At 36.5% G+C, this 20,062-nt stretch overlaps 1 protein-coding gene across 2 annotated transcripts in view; it reads left to right on the top strand.

Moving 5' to 3' along the window:
- The window catches only part of NTN4 (netrin 4), a 108,346-nt gene that overhangs the window by 83,351 nt on the left and 4,933 nt on the right, over positions 1-20,062 (top strand). The window contains exons 6-9 of one of the 2 annotated variants that reach the window (XM_040637340.1): positions 8,163-8,376; positions 8,725-8,837; positions 15,406-15,474; positions 18,098-18,268. In XM_040637340.1, coding sequence (XP_040493274.1) covers positions 8,163-8,376; positions 8,725-8,837; positions 15,406-15,474; positions 18,098-18,268 — 567 coding nt within the window. Of the gene's footprint in view, positions 1-8,162; positions 8,377-8,721; positions 8,838-15,405; positions 15,475-18,097; positions 18,269-20,062 lie in introns of both variants that reach the window. The other variant, XM_040637339.1, reaches the window with a different exon arrangement.

Genomic DNA, 20,062 nt, shown 5'->3' with positions numbered 1-20,062 from the left:
AAATAAAGGGTATGACTTTTGTATTTATTTGCATTACTCATTTACAGTTTATAGAAAACACAGGAAATATACTTAAATACCTTACATTTATTTTTTAAAGCATTTAGTAGGGGCACAAATGACTAATTTATGCATACATGGATCTCCTTCGGTGTGGGATATACAGTAACTCAGGAGACATTGCATTTCAATAAGTGAAAGGCAAGTCTTAATTTAGCTTATTTTCTTATTAGATTTATTCTCGCATAATTTTATTTGACATTAACATTCATCTTCAATACTGTGGCACTACCTATCTTTGAACACAATGTGTATTATATTTAAAGGATGAATAAAAAAATGTTCCCTAGGAGAGCAAAGGGGTAAAGCATATTGCCTTTGACAATTGCCTTTGTTTACAACTTTTACTTTATTTTTCCGTAGTTGTTCATCCACTAGCAAAAATAATTGATAGTAGAAGGAAAGGAGAAAGTAGTACCAAAAAAGGTGGAAGACTTCATTTTATCTAACATTTAACTTCATGCTTGATACATTAATAACAGATCATACTGTCTCTTTTCTGTTTAGAGCTGCATCTCAGTCATTGCCCTTAACTCCAATTCTAAGAACCTCAGGGGGCAGGGAGGCAGCTCTTGAAATGGTTTTGATATTTAAAATTCACCATCAGAAATTATGTAGGGCCTTGGCCTTTTCAGGGGAAGATAGTTGTTGGGAGGCTGGGAGGCTCTGGTGAGGGAGTGGCCACTGGGCAGCGTGAAAGCCCTTGACAAGCTGCTTCTTTCCCAGCTGAGGGCCTTGAACTTTGAGTTCTGTTTTTAGAAACGCTAAATCAGGAGCACATACTTTCAGGGTGTTTTGCTCCCAGTGTTGCTTTTACTAACAGAATAGCAAAAGCTACAGCCATCAGGTAATACTAAGGAGTCCTAGTGATTTTTAAAAAGGGATAAGATGCTGAACCCAAATGGTTGTCTGAACAGTAAACTCGGTATCACGGATCACTCTGAATGAAAGGTGTGCAAACGACTCCTAGAGTTCCTGTGAAGGTGGGAATAAAGAGAAAAGGCAGCAATGGTTTCCTTTGACTACACCACCAAAAGCTTTAGCAATTCCATCAGAATAAAGGAAGCCACAATTCTCCCATTATGTCCCTGGCCATTTTGTATTCTTGTTTACATACTTATTATGTTCACATAGGTTGACAGCTGTGACTCTTGTCCTAGATTACATGGTGGGATATCTCCCTATAAGCAACAGGATCATAGATCACACCCTACTTTTTTCCAATATACTCTCATCCACAAAGGGAGAGTAAGAGCAGACGAATGTATTTTATCCAAAGAAAAGAACATGTAGTAGGAGAGTAACCTAAGTCTATAAAACAAAGTAGTCAAGAAAGCTGTTTTGCCACTAAAATCCTCCCAGGGGCAAAGTGAAGAATTTCAGCCTACTTTGGAAATCAAATTGTCAAAATTGATTTAAAAAAAAAACCCACTCATATCTGCAATAAGGCAATTATTGCTCTTTCCTCTGTGTTCCCATGCACCCTGGGCTACCTCTGTTATAACATATACTGCCTGTAATTATGTATTTGCATCTCTCTCTTGATTCACTGAAGAGTTAGTTATGACTCTGTATTCCTCTTTATATCTTTAGCCTATGGCATAGTTCATGTTAACACTAAAGTTCAAGAACTCTTTGGCGAAGGTGTGAGTGAATGAATGAATGAATGGTGGACTTTTAAAAACTAATATGTTGGGGTGTTTGGCTGGCTCAGTCAGTAGAGTATGCAACTCTTGATCTCGGGGTCATGAGTTCAAGCCCCCATGTTGGGCACAGAGATTACTTAATTGAAAAAATTGTTTTAATTAATATGGTTTGGCCAGATAATAACAACAGTTACTCTCTGAGCATCTGATGCTACTAATTCCTGATACATTGCTAATTATATACAGTATCTTATTCCTCCACAGGAACCCTATGACATAGGTATTATTACTCTTATTCCATCAATAAGAAAATTTAAATGAGAATAAGCCTCATAACTAGAATTTGAACTCATCTAGTCTGACTTTTAAATTGGTGCCCTTATGAATTCTCTTATGTTGCCTTTGTTTTATTTTCTGTCTTCCTAAAAGATCTTACAGGCAATTTCCAAACAAGCTGTATTGTGACTGAAATAATTATTAATTTCAGTGCCATGTAGATAAACAGGTTATTTAAAAATGTGTTCAACCACTGTTTCACGAACAGTATGGTTCCTGGTAGAAGACACTCCAGAACATCCCCATGTCTTAACTCTTTTCTGTAAATGCTCACAGAGGGACAGTGTTTCACACAGTAGATGTATTGCTGCAAACATATATCTATAAATAAAATTTGAATAATATTTAGCAATTACATATTCATTATTTGAAGGGAACCTGTTGTGAAATCATTTGTAGAAGTACCCATTTCCTTTCCTCTATCTCACCTGTTTTGAATATTTTGTATTATTATTTCAGGGTTTCTTATAACAGGACACATCAGTACAGAATGTACTATTTAAAATTAGTCTTTTGCATTATTAAAGAAATCTTGTGACAATATTTAGGAATTTAAAATGACATTTTCAACAATTTTATTCTGCCAATTTGGTTGAGAGAGCAGCAATGGGCAAATGGTTTGGGGGAGAGGCTTGGGAGGGGTGATAATTATTCTAGTAATGAATCATTTAATACCTAGACATGCCATATAGCTTTTAAATATATCTGGCTGTCACTCAAAGCAGCATTTTGGCTTTTAAAGATAACTCACCATAGCTTTACCAAAAATTATAATGAAAAAAATAATTAAGTTCAGAATGATAGTATATAATAGTTCAATCTTTACTATTATCTTCCAACGAAAAGATAAAGCTTATGTCAAGGATTTATGTCATGCCACTGGGTTGCAACTTCAGCATTCATTGTAATAAATATGTAAAAAGTGAAGTGCTTGGGTTGCACTTTAGAATCAACAATCAGTAAGAAACATGTTGGAGAACCAGAACCTGAACCAGAATCTAGGCAGACCTTTTCTTTTTTCCCCAAGCAAGAAGAAAATATATTTGCATTTTGGAAGAAAATAAGAAATGTAGATTGTGTGTGTCAAATATTGATTGTTCCACAAACTTCAGGAGAGAGGTATGCAAGGCAAGCCTTGGTGTGCATTTTGAAAAGTATGTCATGAAAAGTGTCAGTGCTGTCTGCCTGGAGCTAGTTCTGCATAGTTTCCAAATGGTATTTTTATCTTGTAATTATGTAAAAAGTCACATTGACAGAAGTCTGCTAGCACATGTGATAGAATCACATTCTTCTCTGGCCATTCCTGAAATATGTGTAGGTTTTAAAGTATATGGTAGTACAGAGAGGTCAAATCCTAGAAAGGCTTGAATTTTCTATTAGAGTAAAAGATAATGGTGGCAATGGGAGATGATATATTACAATAGATGGAAGTCCAAGACATCTTTTGTCTGGCTCCCCTATCTGCTGTCAAGAACCAAGCTGACTCAAAACTGAATATTGCAGTAACTATGGGTTTAGTCATCTCAAAACAATGAAATGTTTATATTGGATTATGTGATTTCATTTCATGTCTTCACATAGCACTTTGATACATTTTGTGTTATAAATTAAATAACCCTCCAAATTATTTCCTAGTTAATTAAATAAAAACAAATAACAAATCAATAATGCCTTGCTGACTTAGAGAAATATTAGTCATTCAGTTTTATAAGCTAGAAATGTGAAAATCTTCCTCAATTTCTGTTTGTCTCTCAACAGTGCCTTCTTCCTCCTCATCCAGATGACCTCCAAAATCCTGTCATTTCAATCTACACATAAACAGCGTTTCACATCCAACCTTTCCTCCTGTCCTGGCGTCTATTCTCTTAGTCCAGTTCCTTGTTCTCTCTCATTCCTTTCGTTTCCCTGACATCAGTCTCTCCCTACTCTAGTCTGTTTCATTCAATGCCACCGAAGTATCTTCAAAATTAAATTATAGCCATGTCATAATTCTGCTTTTTCAAAGTGTTATTTCCCATGGTTCTTTTATACCCACAGGACAAAATTCAACTTCTTGGGTTCGGCCCTTCTACAATCTGGCTCCGACCCTAACTCTGTGGCTTTTTTCTTCTGCCTCATCAACTTCAACTGCTTTCCACTCAATGTACATTCTAAAATTCTACACTCCCCAAAGAGGCCATGCCCTTTCACATATGATCCCCAAGCCTAGAATGTCCTTCGGGTCAATTTCACAAATGATGATGAGGGCATCTACAATATACCAGACACTGTTCTGGGGACTGAAAAATAAAAACCAGAAGCTAACGATCCTTCTGTCAATGAGTCCGGAGCCTAATAGTAAGGGCAACAGGCATACAAACAAATAATAATGATGTACTATGATGCACACAAAATAGAGATATACACTAAAAGCAGAGGCAGCACAGAGGAGAGAGTGCTAAACTGTCCAGAGGGAGTGGGACAAAGAAGCATGTCAGGGTACAGATGGATAAGCTGGGAAAGGCAACACAGGAGTGACAAGGGGTACCAGGGCAGGAAAGAGCTTCACATTTTCAGAGAGCAGTAAGAGCTTCCACATATAATGCAGACACATAAAATTCAGTGGCGATCAACTATTCAGTTAAAAATGGTGAAGATGCTACATTTTGTGGTATGTGTTTTTTTTTTAACCACAATTAAATTTTGTTTTAATTGTTTAAAATAGATGCAATGGGAAGAGTATCTAAAGACTGGGATACAGAACTGCCTATCTTCTCCCTCCTTTTCAGTTTGCAAACTCCTATTCACCTTTTAGGATCAGTTCAGGTATCTAAATGACCCCTCCTTTAGAATCCCCATGTGAAAAATAAACTCAAAATGGATGAAAGAGCTAAATATGAGACATTAATCTATCAAAATCCTAGAGGAGAACAGAGGCAGCAACTTCTTTGATCTTGGCCGCAGCAACATCTTGCTAGACACGTCTCCAAAGTCAAGGGAAACAAAGGCAAAAATGAACTATTGGGACTTCATCAAGATAAAAAGCTTTTGCACAGCAGAGGAAACAGTCGACAAAACCAAAAGACAACCTACAGAATGGGAGAAGATATTTGCAAATGCTTTATCAGATTAAGGGTTAGTATCCAAAATCTATAAAGAACTTATCAAACTCAACACCCAAAGAACAAATAATCCAGTCATGAAACGGGCTGAAGACACGAACAGACATTTCTCCAAAGAAGACATATAAATGGCCAACAGACACATGAAAAAAGTGCTCAACATCACTCGGCATCAGAGAAATACAAATCAAAAAATGAGATACCACCTCACACCAGTCAGAATGGCTAAAATTAACAAGTCAGGAAACAACAAATGTTTCAAGGATGCAGAGAAAGGGGAACACTCTTACACTCTTGGTGGGAATGAAGCTGGTGCAGCCATTCTGAAAAACAGTATGGAGGTTCCTCCAAAAGTTAAAAATAGAGCTACCCTATGACCCAGCAATTACACTACTAGGTATTTATCCAAAGGATATAAACACAGTGATTTGAAGGGACACATGCATCCCAATGTTTATAGCAGCAATGTCCACAATAGCTAAACTATGGAAAGAGCTCAGATGCCCATCAACAGATGAATGGATAAAGAGGAAGTATATATATATATATATATAATAGAATATTATTCAGCCATCAAAAAATTGAAATCTTGCCATTTGCAGCAACATAGATGGAACTAGAGGGTATTATGCTAAGTGAAATAAGTCAGTTAGAGAAAGACAATTATCATATGATTTCACTCATATGTTGAATTTAAGAAACAAAACAGAGGAGCATAGGGGAAGGGAGGGAAAAATAAAACAAGATGAAATCATAGAGGGAGACAAAGCATGAGAGACTCTTAACCATAGGAAAAAAACTGAGGGTTGTTGGGGGGGTGGGGATGGTGTAACTGGGTGATGGGCATTAAGGAGGGCATGTGATGTAATAAGTAATGGGTGTTATATACAACTGATGAAATCACTGAACTCTACCTCTGAAACTAATAATACACTATATGTTAATTAATTGAATTTAAATTAAATTAAATTAAATTTTTTTTTAAAAGTATCCCCATGTGATTCCCTCAGCCTGTGTTCCCTTTTCTGTGCTCCCATAGCACGCACAGGCCTCTATTAGAGTACCTATCACAGTGTATGGAAAATTTTTATTTACTCCTCTGTTTCCCCAACAAAACCATGAGTTCCTTGAGGGCTGGCACCATTACTTACACAAGCATAGATCCCACAGCTCTACAAGAATTATTTACTGAATTAAATTGTTAGTTCACTATTAATTAACCACGTGCCAGACACCACACAATTGTAGCCATATACTACATGCATGATCTCCTTTTATCCACACAACCACCGTATAAGGAGAGATATGATTCTCATTTCCATTTTAAAGACAAGAAAACTGGGATAATGAGAAGCTAAGTACCTTGCCAAAAGTCACACAGTCAGTAGTTGAGATTTGAAGCCAGACCGAAGCCAAACTGTGATTTTAATGACAAAGAAATGAATCAATAGAAGATGTTTCCGAGGGAATAAAGGATGGGGTGGGATCTAGAGTTTTATCAGTTGAGAAGACTTAGCAGGAAGAATTGGCCTAGTAGGTGTCAGACTGTGCTATGTATCTTGCCGAAGTAATTTCATTTAAAATCATTTCATCCTCATGAAATCTCTATGAGACCTAGATACCCACCAAAGAAACCAAGAACAGCTGGGTGCTGGTGAGAGCTCTCTTCTGGGTTGTAGACTGCCAACTTCTCATTGCAGCCTCACATACTTCCTAAAGAAGAGGGCGCTGAGCTTTTCATCCTCTTATAAGGGCACCAATCTCATCACCCTCAAGACCGCGTCCAAACCTCCCAAAGATCCCACCTCCAGATACCATCACACTGGAGCTTAGGCCTCAACATATGAATCTGGGGGGTATACAGTCAGTCCATAACACCATGCAAATTAAATGCAGCTTTCTTCCCATCTCAAACCTGAACCCTCTCGGCTGTATCACTATAAATTCATGACTACTATCCTCAAGTATGGCCTTTATGTGCCTGGAAATTATACTTCACTTTCTATGTCTCTCATTCACTCTCCTAGTGCCACTCTTCATCTCTCTCACCTGATGACTTTGCTGCCTATTTTATCCAGAAAAATACAAGCAATCAGAAGAAAAGTTCTACCAGCTCCCACTACTGCATTTATCCACCTTCCTGTATCTGAGTCCATATGCTCTGCTCTGCATCCTGTTACTATGAACTGATCACGTTCCTACGCAAGGCCAACACCTTCTCTTCTGCACCAGATCTTGTCTGTCTTCCTTACTCCAGTATGCTTAAATATCCCTCCAACAATGCTCCCAGCTTTCTTTTGGTCATCAATTTTTCCCTTTCTATTGGATCATTACCATCAACATCAAATCTGCCTCAATTTCTCTCATCTTAAAATAAACAAAACAAAAACTCAAACTTTAACTTACATTCATATCCCCCTCCAGTATTAGCTACCACTGTATTTCTGTGCCCATACAGAAAAGTTCCTCAAAAGAGCTGTCTGTTCTCATGCTCAAATTCCTCTACTCCCATCTCCTGAGTCTTCTTCAAATAGGTTCACCACTCATCATTAGAGTGAAACTGTTCCTATCAAGGACACAATGGTCTTCATTTTGTCAGATGCCAAAATATATTCCCAATCCCCATCTTCTCGGGACTATCAGCATTTAACACAGTTGATGTTGTCTACCTGATGCTGAAACTTTGTTTAGCTTCCAGAACACCACACTCTCATGATTTGATTTCCTTTCTGGCTAACTGCTCCTTCTTTGTCTTCTTTGCTGATTCATTCTCAACACCCCAAGCAAAATCCATTCATATTTAATGCCCTCTAACTTAGAATAAATAATGTAGTTTGTTTTGCAGCAAATGTGTTTCCCTGATTTTATCTTCTCATCTGTAATTTAATTAGTTTTCATTCTCTGAGCATATACCAACTGGCTAGAGGAAGAGCCTTAGAGGTACGCTGGGTGGTGAAGGGAAACCAAATCACAGATAACCAAGTTACTCATTGATCCTTGTGTGTCCTCTCTGTTGTAGTGTGTTCCTGTCATCCAGTTGGATCAGCTGTCCTTCCTTTCAGCTCAGTGACCTTCTGTGACCCCAGCAATGGTGACTGCCCTTGCAAGCCTGGGGTGGCAGGGCCACATTGTGACAGGTGTATGGTGGGGTATTGGGGCTTTGGAGACTACGGCTGCAGGCCCTGTGACTGCGCAGGCAGCTGTGACCCGCTCACAGGAGACTGCATCAGCAGGTGAATGCTCATGGCTCTTGCTCTGTCCGTGTGTCCTTCAGATTCTTTTGAAGATCTGGTAGTGATTTGGAAAATCTTGCATGCCAGCAGTGGAGCAAAGATGTATTTGCACAGCTCTTTAAAGAATCTTTGTCAAATTACAGAATCATTTGTTCTTGCAAGATTCTAGAGATGGTCTGGTTCATTTTGCAGAATAAGTTATTCTTAACAATAGGGCCTTAAAACACTATTTCTGAAAACTAAAAGGATGGGAAGGTACCAGATTAGGTTTAAGTCTCCATACATATGTTCATTTCATTCAAGTTCTAAGAAGGTCCTTAAATTCATCATTTTCTATTTTATTAGCAGCACAGACATAGACTGGTATCATGGAATTCCTGACTTCCATTCCATGCACAATAAAAGCGAACCAACCTGGGAGTGGGAGGATGAGCAAGGATTTTCTGCGCTTCGACACTCAGGTGAGACAATGGATATAACCAGTTATCATATTTCCAGGTCTGGTCTCAATTAACAGTGATTCATGACAACCCAGAAAACAATTCTTAGATCCTAGGAGGGGAACTCTTCAGCTCGGAGGTTAATAAAGTAGTGACACCCCTGCCCATAAGTGTAAAACTATTAAAGATAGCCAAAGAGTATTTTAACAAGCTTTTGTTTATTTTATTTGTTATTTTCTGATTATTAGAGTAACATACCTAATTAATATAGAAAATTTGGAAAATGTAAAACATCACAGTAAAAAAATACACAGATCTCATTACCCAAACTGTTAGTGTTTTGGTGTGTTTCTCTCTCTCTAAAACATACTGTTTAACATGGGTGAGAGTTAATTGAATATATCAGGTTTGGAAATGCAGAGATCCATTTAAAGGAAAAATATTCTTACAGACCTAGTGTAACTTAATATACACAAAGCTAAGTGTGAACTCCTTATATCTTTTTTACAACTAGAAAACAAAACTAATTTTACAAACTAATTATAAGCCAAATAACAAAACTCATAAAATTCTAATGAACACCATTAATTAAATATGAAAAGATGATTTTTACTGAAGCCCACATACTCTTTCTTACATAAATATGGTTCTCTGAGTCTACCAGGTCTATACTACTATCTCCCCTGACTCAGTTTTCTTATGATGCTTATCTGTTCCTTTGTTTGATAAGCATGCTGTGATATTGATATGAATATATGGTTTCTGTGTTCTCATTATTTGCCATTTAGGGTATTTCCAATTTCCAATTTTCCACTGTTATATGTAATGCTACAACGAATGTTCTCTTAAATGTGACTTTGTGCACTTAAGAAGGAGTTTCACTGGAGCAGGGGCTGGCAAACTGGCCCTCAGACCAAATCTGGCCTGCCAACTGTTTTTCTACAGCCCACAAGCTAGCTGCTCTAAGGTTTATAGTTATAATTTAAAAAGTTATATAAGTACCTGCATATTATCTTTAATTTTGTCTCTTAGCCCATAAATCTTAACACATTTATTATCTATCCCTTTATAGAAAATGTTTGCTGATCCTTCTCTTAGGGTACAACCTAGCCACTCTTGGGTCACAAGTATGCTTTTTTATCAAATTTACCACATATTGCCAAATAGCTCTCCAAGTGGTTATATAGATTTGCATTTCACCAGCAAAGTATGACATCCTGTTGCTTCACATCCTCACTGATACTTCATATTTATTTAACAGATTTTTATAAAACACATACAAGAGGCCAAGCACTCTTCTACCTCACTAAGTCAGACACAGTTCAACTCATTTAATATTTTTGGACTTCTAAAGTTAACATTATCAAATCTCTCAACTTTCGCCAATTTGATGAGTATGGTCTGGGACCCCGCCATTTTAAATTGTATTTTCCTGATCACTAACAGTTTTAGTAACTTTTCATGCTTTCTTGGACATTCAGGTCTCTTTTTCTGTGTATTCCCAATTTGTTGTTTTCTCACTAATTAGTAATTCCTTATAAATTCATTCATCTACCCAGCAAATATTTATTGAATACCTATAATATATGCCAGTACTGTAAATATAGTAATAGAACAGAACAGATAAAAAGTCCAGCCTCCAAGGAGCTTACATTCTTGTAGAGGAAGACAGCTAATAAATAAGTAAAATATTTAGTGTCATGTTGTTTAATATAATAGAGAAATAAAGCAGGGAGGGAGATAATAAGTGGTCGGGAGGGGCATACTTTTAAATAGGAAGATCAAGGAAAGTCCGTGAAAGGTGACGTTTGAAGGAAAAAAAAACTGAAAAAGGTAAGAGAATGAGCTATACAGATAAAAGAGAGAGGAGAATTTAGGCAGAAGAAACAGCAGGTGCAAAAGCCTGAGGTCAGCAAGGAGACCAGGGTGACTGGAGCAAAGTAAGAAACCACAATTTTAATACATTTTCATAGAGAACTTATGAACTCTTCAAGAATTAAGAACCCAAATTTGAGAAACACTGGTATTTGCAATTCTATATCATGGTTTTTTTCACTTAACATAATCTTGTGATCATTTTCCTAATGGTTTCATTTTAGTTCACAACAAGAAAGAAGGTGGGAAAGATAAAGGAATACAAAGTAGTCATATTTATCTTTTTTAGCATTTGAAAAAGAGAAAATCTTTCCCATTAATTTTTTGCCTCAATGCTAAATAGTCTGAATTCTATAATTTTAACTTTAAACACTTTTGAAACTTTTGTTCTATTTTTCTAACACAATGATTTTTGTAATTATTCACCTTTGCCTGCTAAGCCAAATCTGTAAAAATCAATTCTTTAGGACCATAAGACATTCATTAAGCCAATCAATCATGTTACTAGGGAGCTGGCGACACACCAATTCAGCACATAACGTGCTGGCATCAGAATCACTCCAGACTCACATCCACAACAGCTGTTAGGTCTGTGATACCCCTAGAGAGTCTCTGAAATTCATCTGGAGGAGCTCCAGATTGAGGAAGCCATTGTTCGGTTTCCTGCTAAATAGCCGTATTCCCATTGGGTATAGAATAGTGCTGTGCTCGTGGCACCTTTTTTAAACAAACAAACAAACAAACAAACAAACAAACAAACAAACAAACGGTAATCAGTTTTCTAAGCACCATAGTTCATTCTCAAATATATGTGCCTACCTACCAATTTACCTACCATAAGTTTCCCAAACTAGAAATATAATGCACTATACAAAGATACTCTTAATTTCTACCACTTCTTAGGAGATAGAGAACATTAGATATAAAATTTTACCTCCTGTACAACATATATGGCTTTAATTAGTACCATAGAACTTGTACAACAAAACTGGCTTTAAGTAGTACTACAGAATTTGTACAAGAAAACTAGTTTTAACCAGTACCACAGAACTGTAAATAGTGTTCTAATAGCCTAATATTAACTAACTAGGTTTTTCTCCCCTTCCAGATTTCCTTTAAGACAACACATCTGGGGGTGCGCCTGGGTGGCTCAGTCATTAAGCGTCTGCCTTCGGCTCAGGGCATGATCCCAGAGTCCTGGGATCGAGCCCCACATCAGGCTTCTCCGCTAGGAGCCTGCTTCTTCCTCTCCCACTCCCCCTGCTTGTGTTCCCTCTCTCGCTGGCTGTCTCTCTGTCTGTCAAATAAATAAATAAAATTAAAAAAAAAAAGACAACACATCTGGGTTAAAGCCTGATCGACAAAGATTCATTCAAAAGCAAATTTTAGGGGTGCCTGTGTGGCTCAGTTGGTTAAGCGTTAGACTTTTGGTTTCAGCTCAGGTCATGATCTCAGGATCATGAAATTGAGCCCCGCAAAGGGGTCTGTGCTTAGGAGAGTCCTGCTTTTCCTTCTCCCTCCTCTTCTGCCCCTCCCTGCCCCTCTTTTTTAAAAAATAAAATAAAATAAATAAAATCTTTTTTAAAAAATGATTACAATGGTAATCTTTACGAAAAAAATTTTTAATGTTTGATTTCTTAACATATGAAAAGGGAGTATTGGAAAGCAACCACAGAAAGATCTTCAAATAACAGAACTTTGTATGTTCCTGTTGGCTGAAGGACTACAAAGAAGAACATCAGTTGAGTAATAATATATGCCATTTGGAGTTCCATTAGGTTTTTTAGCACAGTAGTTACCACACTCTCCAGCTTTGGTGGAATTAGCAAGGGCCGCAGGCTATCTACTTAGGTTACTCCAATTTCTGAATGAGTAACCATCTCTGCTATGTTTAGATTATATGCAATATTGTTTGACAAATCACAACAGCTCATTTTAAACACCTTAGATTTCTCATTCCCACTATTTAATTCCACTGTGATTTTCCACTTGCACATCTCATTCTCTGGTTTCTAGAGTAGCTTTAGTTAGAGCCAATATGTCACTATTTGCCACATCACCATGTCTACCCAACCTCGTCTCACCAGAATCATACTCTCATTTTCACGTGGATGTTTTGTCAGCAACTCTAATTCATTATATTCTCCTCATACTAGACCTCTGTTGTTTTTGCCTAACCAGATCCATTTCCCCTTTATTCCTGCTATTTCTGTGGTAGCTCAACCCAGTTTTTCTCTGGGGAGCCACCCTTCCCCCCACCCCATTTAGTACAGTCTTGTCCAGGCCAATCAGATGGGCTCTCCCCGGAATTTAAATCTTGAGCTGAAAGTGACAAGGTCTGAAAGTGATCCCAGTTCATGATTCTGACAGCAAATCTATAAAAGGGACTGCACAACAGTTTCTGCTACCTAGGTCTCTGCTGCTCTCCTGATTCTTGTCTTTTCTGAGTTCTGGTGCTTCAGCTTTTTCTCCTGTCTGTGAGTTATTCCATATCCTTTCAACAATATAAGTTAAACCACTGACTGCTACAAAAACCCTTAAATTATACACCCCTGAAGTGCTCTCCTCCTGTCACCTTGGCTGAAAACTCCAAGTTAATTCTTAGGCTTCCTCTTCCAATCCATTGACAAGATTTGTAGACCCTAACTCTGCAGCCTCCCTTAATATTTCTTCCTTTCTAGACCTACAGCCACCTCTTTAGTTCAGACCCACATTTCATCTGACTTAGTACATTGGGAAGATCAGGGGCTTCAGGTTTTCCCAGACCCAGGCTAAAAATCTGGCTGTTCTACTTGTTAGTTATGCTGCCTTGGACAAGCTAATTAACTTCTCTGAGCTTTTATTTTTTCATTTGTTAATAATTCCTATCTCAAAATGTTATTATAAATATTAAACAAGATTATATGGATAAAGTTCCTTATATAGTTTTGGCTTGTGGTTGGCACTCAATTCAGTTACTGTTACTGTCATCAGTTTCATCAGCTTCTAACTGGTTCCTACTTCCATTTTCTCTCCATCCCAATACTTTTGATACAGTAATGCCAGGTTAATATATATATTATATATTAATATATAATATATATATTAATTCATGTAATTTCTTTAATCTGATAGGCTTTGAAAATTCCCCTTTATCAATTGTCAAAATGGGTGAAGGGGAATGAGAGATACAAGCTTCCATTTATGAAATTAATAAGTCATGGAAATAAAGGCACAGCATAGGGAATATAGTCAATGGTATTATAATAGCATTGCACGGTGACAGTTGATAGCTACACTTGTGGTGACATAGCATAACATATAACTTGTTGAATCGCCTGAAACTAATGTAACATTGTGTATGAACTATACTCAAATTAAAAAAAAAAAATCCCCTTTGTCTAACAAATTAAACTCAGGCCCTAACTGCCTATCAGTCAAGGTCTGTCATGATATCTTCTACTATTCACAACTCACTCTGTACCCAGGAAAAACAGAACCACTGACTCTTCTGTGAACACTCTCTGCCCTTCTCTCTTACATTGCTTTCCTCACTCTTTTATCTCTATATTCTTGTCAAATTTCTACCTGCTAGAATCTTAGATGAGTAAACAAATACAAAACACTTAAAATAGTTTCTGGCGCACAGTAACTGCTCCTCAGTAAATGTTACCTACTTTCACGACACTCAATGCCTACGAAATGCAATGCATGAGAAGGGGAGGGATAATAAAATTATATCTAACTGTCAAGTAAGTAAGAATGGGAATCCTACCCCTTCTGGGTTCTAGGAACATGAAGATAAGTAAGAATTAACTGTTGTCCTCAAGGATCACAGTTTAGAGAGGAAGCAGATAAGTCAATGAGAATGCTATGTATAGACTATATCAAAGACATTTTGAAAGTCTTCCACAGGGCCTGGCAAATGTCTGACACACAATAACTGTCATATATCATTTAAACTGTCGGGAAAAAACATCCTACTTATTCTTCAGAGTCCGTTTCAAATCCTTCTTCAGCCATGTAGCCTTTTTCCATCTTCCCAAACATGTAGCGCTCCCACCCAAGCATATTGTATCTGTCTTAGAACACTTATCACTGTGTGTACACTTGTTTTATTCACCTTACTGAATTATAAGCCTTCAGGCAAGAATTATGTATTTCTCATCTTTATACACTCTGAAGCATATAGCATCATGTCCTGCACATAATAGGTACTCAATAAAAACTTTTAAATTGGATGGCACTACCTACAAAGGACTGCTCAACTGTTTTACTATATTTGACTTTTGCTGTGGTGAACATTAATTGTAAAAAGACTATTGTCCTTCCTATAGTTTATCCATTCAGTTGTTCCTTTCCATTAGCATGGAATCTTAATACTGGACTATATCTATTGTAACATCAATTATAAGCATTAAAATACATCATTGTTTCTACCTCTATTTCTCCTAAGTCAATACTTTATTGAATGATAACTAATTCAATTCAGAAAGTGACTCTACTTTGTTTGAATGACTTTTTATGGTTTCTTAGTATTTATGGATTACGTTGTATGAATCACTCAAGCCTTAAAGAGTTCTACCACCTGATACCTGAAACTAATATAACACTGTTAATTACACTTCAATTTTTAAAAATGAGCTATGCTACCTGGATTTACTTGCTCGGTTTTTTTTTTTCCCTCTTCTTTGTTTCTAAATAACTAACACTATTTTTCATTTACTCTGTATAGGTAAATGTGAATGTAAAGAACAGGTGTTAGGAAACTCCAAGGCATTCTGTAGAATGAAATATTCATATGGTAAGTTCAAAGTCCTTGAATGCTTCCAAGAAACTATTCAGACCAAATACAAAGAGTTTTTTAAGGAATTGGGAAGCTTAGTCTATGACATTCTCAATATATCAAAGCACTAGTCTTATATAATAATTCCTAATAAAGATGGTGTTGAATGTTCTGGTGAGGGCAGGAGGCTGGTAGAGTAAAGGCAAGGCCATCCTACTATGAGGAAAAGAGGCCAATAACAAAAAGAAAAAAAACATGACACATAATCTTTTCTTATGGATGCTTCTTGTCTTCATAATCTAAAAGGGAAGCCTCTAGCCACTAAAATGATTCCTGTGCCAGTTTCATATAGTAATACCAGTTTTGAGTAATAATTGGTGCCAGTTATCATGTAGCAATACTAAGCAGAAATCAGTTCAAACACTATTTCACAGTGATTAAGAGCTCGAGCTTTGAATTCAGACATACATGGGTTTGACTTCTGCTCTATTGACCTCTCCAGACTTCATCATCTGTAAAACAAGGATGATGCCACCTATCCCACAAAATGGGACTTTTGAAAAGCACACAGTACAATATCTAGCACACACTATATGCTCAGTAACTGGCAGGGAGGAGGAAGAGGATATATATTTGGGAAGCACTGAGATTAGCTGTCCATCCAGGCCTCTTCCCTGCCCTCTGTATATTCTAGACTCCTGTATCTTTCAAGTACCAGGAAAATATAGATAAAGGAAAACGTCACTGCCCTAAGTAAAGGCTGTTACTATCTTCAAATTCTAATTGGCTTCATGTTTACTATTAAAGCAAATTAGATGCCTTATCTTGATAACATATTCTTGACTAGTATCCAAGGTTTTTCATTGTTCCATAATTCATACTGCCCAAAATACACATTACAGTGAAGAGAAAATTTTAAGTCACGATTTCTGAAACCAAGTGTTTAGGTTCTTGATAACACTATATTTAATCTCATAAAAGATAAAAAAGTAAATGTTGAAAACCTCACATAAATCTTATCTAAAATTACATACATATTTCCCTCCTTTCACCTGACAACTTGGCTAAATAACAGAAGAAAACTTTTGAAATGTTTAGTGTTCAATAAAGAAAAGTTTAGAGAAAATGGTATTTACTATCAAAAGCAAAAAACATGACAATTTAGTCCAAAGGTAGTCAGTTTCATGGAAATATCAACTGGTTTTCAATATTACATATATTTAGTAGCTCTCTAAATTTTCAAACAACTACTCTGGCATCTTTTCATACAACTGTATTATTTTCTCTTAAGAAAACTTGTTCACTCTTAATGATGTAATTAAATACCTTGTTCTTATTAGGTGCAATACACTTACAGACTCAGAAAAAGTGGTTTCCCCCTCCCCATTCTATTAATGGGGGAAAAAAACTTGATTCACTTGTTCGTTCCTTTGGCAAATATTTATTAAGCTATAATAGTGAAGAGATGAGGTCCCTGTTCTCTTCGAACATACAATCTAGTAGAAAAATAATAGTGGACATTTGTTGAGCAGTAGCCATGAGCAGGGGCACTGTGCTGCATACCCTTCATGCATTTACTTTATTGGGATTTCAGCCCAAACCTCTAACTTACTGGTCGTGCAAATTTGGGAAGTTCACTTAATTTCTTAAAACTTGGTCCCTCAAACATAAAACAAAGCAAGATGAACTCTTAAGACCTTTAAAAGTCTAAAATTTGGTGATTCTATAAAAACTGCTGACAACGATATTCTCAGGAATTGGGACCAGCCAGTATAGGGTTCCCTCATTACACAGAATTTTCCATCAAGATACAAACAAGCACATAAGAACTCTTCTAACAACATAGAACACTACATCCAGTGTTCCTTAGGTATACTTTCTTCCCCACCCCAAATTATTCCACAGCTTAATCCCAACCACATCCAATTCATAGATAGAAGAGCACAGCACAATAGAATCGTGAGTTCCAGAGAATACTGAAGCGCTGCCATCATGTGGAAAGACAGCCAGCCTAACCCCACTCAGCTTGCATTTTACATCCAGGGAAGATTAAATAATCAATATTTAATTATTCAATCTCTTTAGAATATGTAAAATACATTCTGGCAGTAACATTTTGTTTGTTCTTTGTTGTAACTTTAATACACAGTGAACCACAGAGTAAAATATAGTCAGAATCTAGATATAAAACATTCTACTTCCTATACACCTTCTTTCAATTTGGATTTGATAGCTAAATGTGTTTAAAACTCTGTTTGTGGTAGGCAAATGGCTGATAGTCTCTTAGCATAATGATATGGGAAACAGCAGTTGAAAATGTCTATAGTTAATATAGATGAATAAGGTGAAACCAACATAAAAGTCAGTGAGCCTAATGATTTTTTTATTTGAGGTTTTTTTTTTTAACTCCAGTATAGTTATTATATTAGTTTCAGGTGTATAATACAGTGATTCAACAATTCTGCATATTACTCAGTGCTCATGAAGATAAGCCTAATGATTTTTCAAGCAAATTTCCACATTTGCATCATCATTAGTTAACTTTTCCATTATACTCTGAAATGCATATTTAAGTTATTTCAAGTTCAAAAGGCAGTATGAAATTCTATGCATTTTGACTTTTGGAATTGTGTTGTTTCAGTGCTAAAAATAAAGATTTTATCAGCTCATGACAAAGGATCTCATGCTGAGGTCAATGTGAAGATAAAAAAGGTCTTAAAATCTACCAAATTGAAAATTTTACGAGGAAAACGAACATTATATCCAGAATCGTGGACGAACAGAGGTTGCACTTGTCCAATCCTCAATCCTGGTAAGCATTAGACTTTTCTAGCTTAATAACTACTTTGTCTCTGCTGATTTGCACCTTGTCTTAACATTCTCCAAATCACAACTGAACTCACCAAGAGTATCTCTCCTTTTCACCATCTGAATTCTGGGGAAAATCCAAATGGAATTCTTTGAACTGACATCAAAAAATTATTTCTCTTCCTCATGTTCTATAAAAGTAAAATATTTTTAAATCCAGCAACATAATATTTTCTGTCCTAAAAGAGAAGTCTCAGCTTGGTTCTAAGTGCGAGTAGCATAGAAAACACTTTCATAAATTTAGATGCCACTAACCCTGCATCTGAAAGCTAGGTCCTATTACGGTGCCCTGGGTAGAACTTGCTCCCAAAGGAAATTCAAATGCAAAATTCCATCTGTGCAAATAATATTGAATTCATATTTACAATTGCATGAGAAGTATCTGTGGATGGAAAACAACTCTCAAACTCTCATCATCTTGTTTTTCATTAAATGATTATTCTGGTTTCAAATTAGAAACAGCAGAAATTAAAACAACAAAAACAACAACAAAAACAACAACAAACCACTGTAGAATCTTAGAGAAACTTGAAATTAAGGGAAATTTGCATCTTCAAATGTAATTACAGTGGGAGAGCCAAGGGAGTAAGCATGGGATTCTTACCTTTACACTCTACAAGTTCACTTTCATACTGTGTCATAAGTTGCTTATTTCTCTGTCTCCGTTGAATTTGAGGATGGGATTTAGATTTTTGATCATAGCATCTCTAGTCCTACCATTCGTACCTAAATAATAACAGAGTACCCAGATAGTAAGTTCTCTTAAAACAAACATATTTGGGGGATGCCTAGGTGGCTCAGTTGGTTAAGCATATGCGTTTGGCTGGGGTCATGTTCCCAGGGTCCCGGGATTGAGCCCTGCATCAGGCTCCCTGCTCAGTGAAAGCCTGCTTCTCCTTCTGCCTGCCACTTCCCCTGCTTGTGTTCTCTCTCTCTCTCTCTGATAAATAAATCTAAAAAGATCCTTAAAAAAATCTATTTTTTTAAATCCTCTGTGCTTCCCACTTTATGTAGTTGCCATCTGTGTCTTAATAGCACTGCTAAAACAGGTGCATAATTTTATGTTCTGGATCGAATTCCTTTCACATTAAAGTCCAGGAAACCCCAGTTATGTTCATAAGAAGTCCCTGTAGTCTTTGATTAATAACTGAGAGAAACAGATAACTGAGTGACAAAGAAAAAGAGAAACTACCAATGAAATATTCCCCCCAGTCTAACCAATCTAAAATATAAAACTCTTGACTTTTTGACGGTTGACTAATCTTACATCCTTTTATACCCTTTAATATTTTATTTAAATTCATTTAAATTTTCATAAGGAAAAGGAAAAGAAGACATTTTAAATAATAAATAAATATGTTTCCGAAGAACAAATGAAGTAATCAGAATCTTAGATTTTGAACACAGGAAATGAAGAGTCCTTAATTTAAGTTCTATTTCCCAATAATCTGTGTGTAGAGACTCTTCCTATAAGCACTTTCTACTATCTTGGCAAAAGAAAAAATAATCTGCCCAGTTTTTTAGTAAGACATTAAAAAAAAAAAATGCTTTGAGCATCTGAGCCACCCTCCAGGAAGTGAAATACACTTCCTCATCAGGTTTCTGCCAGAGTCAAAGAATCAACTGAGTTCATCACAATTGAAAACATAAGTGCAATTATTCAAAGAATTCTTAAAAACATGTTTACTCGCTTTGAAGAAAAGACTGGAACCTGCCAAAGCAAAACCAGACACTCTTT

The sequence above is a fragment of the Ursus maritimus genome, unplaced genomic scaffold (assembly GCF_017311325.1).
Source record: "Ursus maritimus isolate PB19 unplaced genomic scaffold, ASM1731132v1 scaffold_21, whole genome shotgun sequence".
NCBI lineage: Eukaryota > Metazoa > Chordata > Mammalia > Carnivora > Ursidae > Ursus > Ursus maritimus.
The sequence above is the reverse complement of the archived record's forward strand: the minus strand, read 5'-3'. Positions and strand labels throughout refer to the sequence as shown.